Source organism: Diadema antillarum, unplaced genomic scaffold, assembly GCF_040938485.1.
Source record: "Diadema antillarum isolate AM-2024a unplaced genomic scaffold, OU_Dant_1.0 seq00001076_RagTag, whole genome shotgun sequence".
NCBI lineage: Eukaryota > Metazoa > Echinodermata > Echinoidea > Diadematoida > Diadematidae > Diadema > Diadema antillarum.
Window position 1 is genome coordinate 1,453,372 of NW_027271899.1, and position 11,291 is coordinate 1,464,662.

Sequence of the window (11,291 nt, forward strand, 5' to 3'; positions counted from 1 at the left end):
ATTGTATAAGCTCGAAAGACTTTGGATCATTATTATGTATCTTAAAAAAATATGTTCAATCATGCAAAGCCTTCTTTGCAACAAACAAGGCAGCGTTCTGCTTGGATAATCTCACAAACATTGAGGTTGCGGAAACGACTTGAAATTAATGTTATGCGCCCACCCTATTATATGCACTGCATGACTTTTGGAATATTGCCACGATTATTGATATTATAATCTGCATAACACTCATGCATCCACATGTATCAAAATACAACGGACACAAATTACACAGGCACACAGGGACATGCGTCGACATGCCGTTTGTGCGATTGGCTGCCTGCGACAACTCACTGAGCAAGAATTGGAAATCTGGTGAACCGCGGGTGAAAAATTGCAATCAGTGGTGAAATTCCCACCAATCACAAAACATGGCGATCGGTGTTCTCGGGGGCTACCTCTGCCGTTTGATAGAATTTGTGCTGCTAGCTGTGAGCATTACACTCTCTGTGACCACAGCACTACTCGTGATTGGTGTGAAGGTAAGTTCTTCTTTATTACCAAGGTGTGCAGCTAATCAGCGATGTAAAAGGTGTAGTTAAAGTGAAGTGGGAGTGGGATCTTCTTTGCGTTCATCCTTACGTTTGTCAGGTTGGGGATAGTCCGCTTGAATACGATCGGTTCGATGGGTTTACCCGTAACGTTTTTGTTAAGCAAAGGGAAATATACCATATACTCGGGGTCTCGCTATTTCAATCTATGCATTAATTCAGGTCCCGCAACTTATACACGTGCTAACGCTTGCTGTAACACGATGTTAAGCTCCTGTGTTTTTGGTTTTGGTTTCGTTGTTTGCTTGTGTGTGTAAGTGTGTGTAACAAACGAGTACGTCGAACGTGTCAAACACACGCTTTATCAAAACAGACTGTGTAGGGATGATGAACGAAATGAAAGTGTACGGTGGCAGCCGATATTTGTTTTTTGTTTTGTTTTGTTTTGTTTTTTGTTTTTGTTGGGGATGGGAGGTGGGTTTAAATGCAATATTCCGCTCCGTGTTCATTATGTTGTCATTGATAAATAGAAGAACATCAACATGCAGACGGTGAAAATTCAATTAAGATTTAGAGAGTTAAGAAATATCAAAGTTCTAAATGTTTTACGAAATACAGCGATGTGTGTCTCATCCGCATGCACGCTGTTTCGGAAACTGTCTGCAGTGGATTTTACTCATTTTATGACTATCAACTGTAAACAGAATAATGTTTCCCTTTAATATCGTTGACCTTGCCAGCCCCGTCGCCGGGGCAGGTGTATCAACTTACAATACTTTAAGTGTGACGTGAAACCACGAAAATCAGAGCAACCGGAAGTTCGCTTCACGCTGGATATGGGATATAATTGATATTGACGTAGTCACGTATAAAGAAGACCAAGGCGACCAAAAGTGTACTCTGACCCTATCTGCAGTCTAATTTAGTGTTTACTGCTTGACGTAGCCTACAACAGCAACTCTTGTCGTACGTTGATAACTGGCGCCTATGCGTATAAACAATGCAGCCTCCCCCCCCCCCCCCCCCGGAAAAAAAAATAGTACCGGTACAAATACAGGTTCTTCTGAACATTGTACCATGGTGAGGGTGGGGGTGACGCTACTATGATATGCATGAGTGTGATTCGCGAAGCTCGAGTGACATGGCCTGCATTCTAAGTTTCAAAAGAGTCCTCAAGCCAGGCATCAGGAAGGATAGAAAGGTGTAGACACAGAGAATCCATCCGTAGTGGTTCTCGATCCGATAGTCGGCATAAATAACCTTTGATCTCTCATAAAACTCACTGTACAGCCAGGGTAACTATAGAAACGTTACCCTGTAATCGTTCTGGACTAGCAAAGTGACTGCTTTTTATAAGCAACGAAACGGCAACAGAGAAACATGCTCTATATCTCGGCACCTCAGCCATTGAGATGGTTAAATGTAGCATGCTTTAGACCTTTGACCTAACATGAAATAGGCAGAAATGGAAACAGAAGGAGAGGCGGAATCATTGTGACGTCATGAGTTCATTATTTAAGCCCCCATTGATATTTATTTTGTTTAAAGCCATCGTAAAAGATAAAATGGCACTTAACAAAAGGGCTCTGCGTGAATGCATGCAGAGGAAGGGGGGGGGGGCGTGGAGGAGGAAAAACGAACCATAAGAGGGGCGTTTATTGAATAGTTATATCTGTTATGTATATCTGTGGAATTTTAGGGCTAATAAATTGAAAAGCTAAAGTCAGGAAGAACAAACAGGATGGTTTATATTTGTGTTCATTTAAACCGTATAAAGTAAGAAAACTACGGAATTCCACTATTTCACATGTTTTCATCCAAGAAGCATACTGGCAATGATGTGGCAAACACATTGGTAAATTACATGAGACAAATATATCCTATTGTATTTACTATGCCATTGATGGATGATTAGCATGACGTTTTGTGCAGTCTTTAAGACATTTGTTAGCAAAGTACGTTTCTAGGAGAAAGAGCTTGTATCTTCCCAACGACATCCGACATCTGTTCTTAATCAACCAATCAGAGACTTAGATGTCGTGATGAAATCATTTTTACTGTTACAAGTTGTCTCCTCTCCCATGCATACTGTTGCAACGTATCAATCACTACTTTGTGAAATAATCTACGTAGAATTTTAGAGTTCCATAACTTTGTTTATATCATCTGTCTGGCTTCGAAGAATCTACAACAACAAGAATATCATTTGATATTACTCAATGTGCTAAAATTGATTTAAATATAAAGTGGATTTCCCTTCAATCTTAATTGTATTCTGCTTAATAGCTCAACTATATCTATATTCTAGAGGAAACGTTGAAACATGCAGTCTTGTTCCCCCGAGAAAGGATTACAATATGTTGTTTGATGACAGTAGCACTAAATTTGTAAGATACTGTACCTACTGGCATTAAGATTCCTGCTCTCCGATAAATGTTCACTGAAATGGTGCTTTCACATCTGTACAGCACCGATACTAACTGTAAAATATTTTCTCTTCTTCTTTGAATATTTCTTGACCAGTCTGATTTCAAAGGGAACTGTCCTCTGTTCCCGACCGTCCCAGACTGGAACTTTTTCGCCATATTTTTCAACGATGTCTCCAACTGCAACTACATCATCGGCATTAGTGTAAGTAGCGTGTCATTGCAAGAGTCATCAACATTTAGGATTGTGGAAGCAACAGCGTTCCACTGGGAAAGTTGGAATTTTTTGTTGAATTCGTTTTGTTCGTTTTTTCGTCATTAATACGTTCACACGTGTATGAAGTGTCTGTATGAAACCGGTGAATTACCACATGAATGAAATCTCTTGTGAATGAGAGTACTATACTTACCATATAACTGTAAAATTGAACATCATACAACTTCTTATGAAGAAGTTGATAACACAAAAGCATTTCAAACTATAGGGCTGAAAAAAAAAAACAACGAAAGGGAAACTACGATCTATAGGGAAACTGAATACATCGATTACATTTTGAAATAGTGGGCAGAAAGCTCAAGAGAATAAGGACATGAATAAAAAAAAAAACCCGGATACGACACGAAAGAAAATCGATCTTGGTATACGCTTGGCAGTTTTCATCCACATGCATATTTTCGTATTCTTTACCTGTCTCCGGTCTTTTAAAGATGTATTCAGCATAATGTTCATAAAATGTATATCCAAGCACTGTAATTATTATGAAAAAAAAAAGCTATTTGAATCATACCAGTCTTTAATTTCTCTAAAATGCAAGCTTCCTTGTTTATCTTTTACCAGGGCGTGGGAGCAATCGTTGCCGCCATAGCCGGGATCTATGTTTTGATAGAATGCATTCGAGGGAAGCATATTTTGTAAGTATATTAGAATGCTACTAGCATTGACAGGGGTATCGTAGCCAAAGGGGCAAGTCAGTAATGGTCACAGCGGGTTGCGCTTAAATTAATGTCATTGGAATTAGGGTTTGAATTCGTTCTCTTTTTTAAAGAAGGGAATGAATTCAGACTAGCGAACTTTGTCAATGGAGAATAAAGCAGGACCAGAGTTTGTCGTTACGCTATGAGCATGAGCACAAAAGAATACATCCATATCTTTTAGAGATCTATTAAACAACACTGAAGTTGATAAGGGCCTTCTGAAAAGTGTCCATGCTGCAAGTCGGGACCAAGTACCTGTCGATATGTTTAGACCTTTGTAAACCACAAAGAGGGGCAGATATTATTCAGTTGATTATTCAACACAGCAGACTATAACTCTTTAGCAACTGAAGATTCCGTACATAGCTTTTTGATCCCTGGAAGATAAAGCAATATCACTCTTATTTCAAAAAAATTCTAAATTATGCAACATACCTCACTGCATGTTTATTTCTGTCTACTATAAGTTAGGCTTATTTGAAAGCCTATTAAGACTTTGCCAAGAGAATGATGTGTCACAGAGGTAATTTTGGCATGGTTTTGTTGACCTTTGACTTCTTTCAAATTACTTCATTATATGAAGAGCTTGCTTCCAAAAGGCACTAAATCCATTGGAAATGATGGATTTAACGCCTTTTCGAAGCAAGCTCTTCATATATCTTATATAGAAAACAATAAAAATGGTAAAGCATAAAACAATATAAAAAAAACGAACGGGCGGTTTAGTTACTGATGGATAAAGTCGAATTCTGTGTTATGATCTTCCTCTTTATTTCCATTAAATGGTATTTTAGATGTCTTTACTAGTGTTTACTACCAGCTTTTACGTCTTTGCAAATATAACCTGGAAAGACAATTTGTGCTTTGTTACAAAGTATTTTTCTGCATTGACTCTCTATCTCATAATCATTGTTCCCCTATACACTTGCTTTGGCAGTTGGGCTGTACCTTTCGTCCAGATGATCGTTTACGCTCTCTTCGGAATGATGATTGGGGGCGCTGCAGCAATTCTCACTGCCGGCTTCAAAGATCTTTGCAACGATCTACTGATGGGTGAATTCAGAACCCATGACAAGTAAGCCACCGTCTTGCAAGTTCCTGTATACCACGTGATATCATACACTGTTAGTATGTTTTGGAATCATCTGAATTATCAGTTCTCTAGGACGTTTCGATGACTCTAGTAAGGAATATCAATAATGCTGAATTAACCCCGTTGGTACCTCCGGCTCCTGTTTGTATCACAGTTATGTTTTATGTTTGTGTTTTTTGAGGCCTTGATTAAAAACAAACAAAACGTTAACTCGAATGCGCATGTCCAGGTTTGCAGTACACTTTCACACACTTAAACCCTTCATCTTCGAATGCATACAGTGAACCTTTGGCGGCAGGCAGTGCCACGCGATGCATGTAGTAATACTTTTAGAGAGGACAGATCTGCAACTAAAGATTTTTAGCAGTCCCCTCCCTCTCCAACAGCCTACTAAATTACCCATTATGTAATATAACGTAATTTTATTCAGTGTTATGACTTTGTTCACTTACAGTATATTACTTTATCATAAACAATTCACAAATTGATGCAGATGTAAATATTTGATATACTTTTTGTTTATACAATCAAGTTGTGCTTACGATTATGTATAATTTTTGATGGAAATATAGAATATAAATGAAATGAATTATAGTTGATTATACACAAAGCAAAATGTGTAGGTAGATATATTTTCTACGTTTTGTACACAGTCATGACAGTCATGTATTAATACAACTAAGGCATCAGATATCTTTTTGTATCGACAGTTGCAAAGCTTGGCAAAACGACTACAGATGGAAACAACAACATCTGGATGGGTCGCGTTTCTACAATTATTTGTTACTCGCTGAGGTAAGATTATAGGTTTATAAGATACAGACAGACAGAGAGGGAGAGAAAGAGTATTGTATCGGTGAATGTCCACTTCTTGTTTGTTATCTGTAATATCTGAAGATCGTTATCAGTGAGAATTTGTAGGGAAAGGAAAGAAAGCTGTGGAATCTTCGAGCTGTACACGTTTCCCCCAGAATAATGATACAAGTTACAGTCACATGATATGCAAATTAGGTGAGATAACAATGAGGTCGTGCTCTATCAATGCAGCCACTCGTCTCTGCTATCAATCTCCCTTTTTAAACTTCAAATAGTTTTAGGAGAAATGGTACACTTCGTAAGTTTTTTTTTTTTTAGTATATACATTTTTTTTTAGTATATACATTTACGTATTATACAAAAATTAGCAACGATTGATTTATGATTGTAGAAGGTTTAATGAAGTATCGACAAGAATAATTTCACTTATGTTCCGTTATGCACCATTCATGGTCGTCCTACTGGTTTCCTTTTTCTTTAAATTAATCTTTTTTTTTTTGGTTTTTCTTTTAGTATACGAAATCTGATTGAATCTGGAGGTACAAATATTTCAATTTAGATAAGATTGACATCTTATCTGTATGAATTCAAGTAATTACTTATTAAGTACTTTATTCAAACCATAGTTACTCACGTTTCTGTCTTGATTTATTTCGATAATGGATAATAATATGAAAGAAAAAGAAATGTCATTCTTAGGAGGTTGTTTCCCCCACAAGGTAAAACTCTTGCATTCTTTTCCCTCGAGCAGGTGTTTTCATGGGCCGGATGCTTCGTTTGGGTCGTTCTGGCTGTCGCCATCGGCGTTAAGAAGAAATTCTGCTCGACTGAGCGACGCGCTGAAGACGATGTGAACCTTATTTTCTAGCTGGTTGAGGAAGAGGATCGCGACAGAGACCATCACAGTGTGAGGGCGCGCTGTGACGTAACGGCCGGATAAGACTCTGGACTTTCCATCCAAGGCCCCGACTTCGAATCCCGTCGTGTGCCTAGATGGACAAGATGCTCTTACCCACCATGTCCCTCTCGATCCAAGTATATGAAAGGGCACCTGGCAAAGCTATAGAGTAATAATAATGGAAGGGCCCTGTGGTATAGATCACTGGCAACGCGGAAGAGGCTACCGCATATAGAGAAGATTTTTGTGTTATTGTTATTGTCATTATTATCATTATTATTATTCCTATTATTATTGCTACTATCATTGTTATTATTATCATCATTATTGTTATTATTATTATTACTATTTTTATCATTATTATTATTGTTATCATCATCATTATTATTATAATTATAGTACAATATTAGTAGTAGTAGTCAAGTAGTAGTATCTCATTGCCATCACCTAATCGCTCTTCAAACGAATACATGTTAAACTATACACAAGACAGAACATTTCAAACAAAACTCGTCAAATCTTGCAAAAAGAAAATGAATTGAAGCACCCTTACATCACAAGGTTAACGACAAAACAATGTACAGGGTATGGAGATAATCATATTATTTATGAACACGTGCACCTCGCACGTTCGTGTATGCTATAGACTATGATTATTACAGTCTCTCTTTAGGGCCCCGCTTCTTCATATCCTAAGGTCGGGGACAAAATTTAATGCAGGGTATATTAACCATTCCTTACGAAATTGTGAGATGTCCATATTCTTTCTGTAGGGTTTCCAAGGGTCCTTGTTGGAAATGGGTTAAAGATTGTATGAAAATCATATGCAATGTATAAGATGAGTGTTACTTCATGTCAGCACGTTACTTCGTATTACAACGTATCTCAAAATCTCTATGGTAAGATAATGGATATACTACTAGTAGCTCTAAGGTCAGATGTCTTACATCAAGGTTTTTACGTTTTGATAATAGTATGTAGCTACAGTTGAGAACTATACTGGCTCAGATATCTGTTCCTGATTCCAAGGTCTATCAGCAGTATGATTAGATATTAGCCCAAGCAAAGGTTTGCAAATGAAAATGTACAGATTTGTGGGGTCATGAAGACGTTGTTATTTAAACTGGAAACCCCCCCAAAAAATATCTAAAAAAAATAAAAAAATAAAGATAATGCAGCAGTGGGCTGAAACCACGTTCCCCTATTAATTGGACGAAGTTGTTTTAGCATGAATAACTATCATCCAAGGGGAAATCTATCTTTTGAGAAAACTGTACTGTATCTGGGACCTACAGTAGAATCATTCTCTCGGTGGATATCTGCTGAAATAGTCGTTACACAATGTATATATGCTGGTTGTTTGTTAAATTGATGTCGTGCATCGCTCAAAGTACATACGATTTTAGGTTTTTTTAAGACATATTTGATTTCTTTTTTTTGGTCATATCTAACACGAACACAGGATCACGCGGAATTGTGTATACAGGGCTCGACATTGGCGATGGTCCGGTGGTCTGGTGGCCCGGTGGCCCGGTGGCCCGGTGGCCCGAAGCCACTAAAATTGGTGTCAGGCCACCAAACTTTCAAGAATCATATCTTTGGGTGGTCCGATCGTGCAACTATACTTGAAAATATATTGCTTTATTTACTTTTATGTAGGTATACAAGTTCAGTACGTTGATAGTGGAGTTGCAGGTCCCTCTTGGGCGTTCACAAAGTTGTGTAACATACACTCGGTTGCACCTTATGCATGTTACACCATTGTGAGTACCCTCGAGTGCACTGAATCTCTACTAACGCCCTCACCGGTGCATTATTTGTTTACTAACCCAAGTCAGAATCTCTGTGTAGTAATTTAATCATGCAAGCTACTTTGTACTACCTAGGTGAGATATTTAAAAATTCTCTCCATACATTGTAGAAAAAGTATAGGTAAACATTTTCACAGTGATGTGTGCACATTGATTATCTTTATTTCATTTTATATTATCTCCAGTTGATTGAACGCACATCAGTGTAACATCCCTGTGAAATGACGATCACTGCAATTAGATAAAGTGCAATTAGAAATCATGTGTTGCATTTACATGTGTTTCTAGTCGTGTGAGCGTTACAACTACGATATTATATTTTACACCTATCCATGCCTTTATGTGACAATTTCGTTTTTGTTTTTTTTTTTAAATCCACTACTACTGGCTTTCATTTTAAACAGCTGATATCATGCATGTGATATGATAAAGTCAGGGCTACCCAACCACGGTCATGCTTGTATCATTGATGTTCATTGTGTTTAAGTACACTGTAGCTGCTTCATTAAATTTCTAATGGAAATTGCTCACAATCACTGATACGTTTTGTATTCGTGGAGAGTATTTATCCCGGGTAATTATATTGGTTACAGCTCGTTATTCCGAAGATTCATTATTCCGAAGGTTCTTTATCCGAAGGTTCGTTATTCCGAAGGTTCGTTAATCCGAAAATGAAACAAAGCTCTTTACTCCGAAGGTTCGTTACGGACCCTATATCATTTCGGATTAACGAACCTTCGGAATAACGAACCCTATTTCATTTTCGGATTATCGAACCTTCGGAATAACGAACCCTCTTTCATTTTCGGATGAACGAGCCTTCGGAATAGCGAACCCTATTTCATTTTCGGATTAACGAACCTTCGAAATAACGAGCCTTCGGAATAGCGAACCTTCGGAATAAAGACCAGCACCCATTCTATTGATAGGAACAGTGTCATCACGCTTTGTTATGCAGTTGTCATGCGTTTATTGGCCATGATCATTCAAGCTACGAATTGTTGTCTACCCTTTGAAAGATAGCCACGTATTGGCACGAAATGTTTGTTTGTTTGTTTGTTTGTTTTTGATGAAAATGGGGCCCCTTGGCTTCTTGCATAATATTTTTTTTTCTTTGTGGTTCAGCAGAATAAACTTAAAAAAAATCAATTCATTTACGGTCACTCATTGCATCAGAGTGAATATAGTGACAACGAAAAGAAAACCAAGAAAGACATTTTTTTTAAAATGCAGCTACTGCTCTGCGTTGGAGTTACGACATATTGATTTCGGCGTTAATACTCTATTGTTAACATCATTGTAATTCACCGCCTTCCGTGAAACAGGCCTATCAATAAGGTACGTACAATAGGAAGAAACAAAACAGCGATTTAAACTTACTAAGTTACATAGCACGCAGGAGAGTGCTTCTATACAGTGTACCAGCACAATGCATTAACGCGGTCACGTTTTTATTAATATGACCACTTTGTTCGACGAGTGGTAATTAGCTATATGCAACCAGCGACAGAGAGAGAGAGAGAGAGAGAGAGAGAGAGAGAGAGAGAGAGAGACGAGGAGGGAGAGATGATATCGCCTTGTCAACGAATTCTCTTAGATGTCATTTACAAACTCACGCGCTAAAAAAGTCATATAGCACGACACTTTCCGACTGAAAGTATTTTATCATTTCCATGACCGTAGGCGTAATGAGATGAATAAACAACAAAGGAACTGGGAAAAGTGTCTTGCATGACGGTAATGATGTGCAGCTTCTTCTGTTGCCGAGATATAAGAAAGACTTGTACAGCAGAATAGGCCTACATCGATCCCAACCAATAAAGCAAAGGTATTTAACATGTTTAACGAACAATATCAGTCACTACTTGTGTGAATAGAAAGAAAAAGATTGAATATACTTTTCTGAAAGTACATGTATAGGCAGGGAACAACGTTAAGGTGACAATGTTACCATTGTTTTGCGTAGGAACCAAATATCTTAGACTTAAAAAGCATCAGAATAAAAGTAAACTTTGTAATATACCCCTCATGAACATATCTACTAACATTTCTTTATAGACAAAAGAAGACTTCGCTTGCACTTGCACTGTGCAAAGTTAAAGGGAGGACATAATTTTGGTTGAGATGGGGCTTCAGGTTTCCAACTTATTTTTGTGAGATAATGAGAAGCCTCTTCTTTAAGTAAAACAAAGTGGTCCTGGTAAAAGGTGGACCCCATCTTTTATTCTGACCTTTTTATTGTTTTTGGATATCTCAGCCCTTTCAAAACCAATTTTCATCAAATAAACTTTGAACTGCTCTTAGAATTGTATGCTCTTTCATATTTCACAAGAGGTATCTCATTATCTCACAAAATAAGTTGGAAACCTGAAACCTGAAGCCTCACCTCAACCAAAACTGTTTTTTATACCATCCCTTTAACTTCGATCAGGGGCCCGCTGCAGCATAGCTAACCGATCTTGCCCAGTTACGGGAACTGTCGTCACGGCGTTTATGGGATCATAATTTGCTTGACCGTAAGCGAACAAAATCTCGACTAAGGTAAGTTGGGGAAAGCCACACCCAAGGTCAGACATTTTTGAGAGTTTGTCAGACATTTTCAAGTTATAGAAATGCGTGCTATCATTGCCAATATTTTGTTAAAAATGGTAATAGGCCTGTCATACTTCACTTAACCTGGAATCATCAGCCTGTGATCATTTTATTCGAGGCAGTTATACCAAGGAGGTACTAGGCAAG

The 11,291-nt window shown here is 37.9% G+C and overlaps 1 protein-coding gene across 1 annotated transcript; it reads left to right on the forward strand.

Moving 5' to 3' along the window:
- The first annotated feature begins 306 nt into the window (after positions 1-306).
- On the forward strand, positions 307-6,697 carry LOC139743406 (uncharacterized). Its single transcript, XM_071653891.1, has 5 exons — positions 307-524; positions 3,057-3,164; positions 3,798-3,871; positions 4,872-5,009; positions 6,595-6,697. Exons 1-5 carry the CDS (start codon positions 414-416, stop codon positions 6,695-6,697), a joined length of 534 nt encoding a protein of 177 aa, XP_071509992.1. The 5' UTR covers positions 307-413.
- The last annotated feature ends 4,594 nt before the right edge of the window (positions 6,698-11,291 follow it).

Coding starts and splice junctions, on each gene's coding strand:
- LOC139743406 (XM_071653891.1), top strand. CDS start 414: ATGGCGATCGGTGTTCTCGGGGGCTACCTCTGCCGTTTGATAGAATTT. Junction 525..3,056: donor TACTCGTGATTGGTGTGAAG/GTAAGTTCTTCT, acceptor TTTCTTGACCAG/TCTGATTTCAAAGGGAACTG. Junction 3,872..4,871: donor ATTCGAGGGAAGCATATTTT/GTAAGTATATTA, acceptor TTGCTTTGGCAG/TTGGGCTGTACCTTTCGTCC.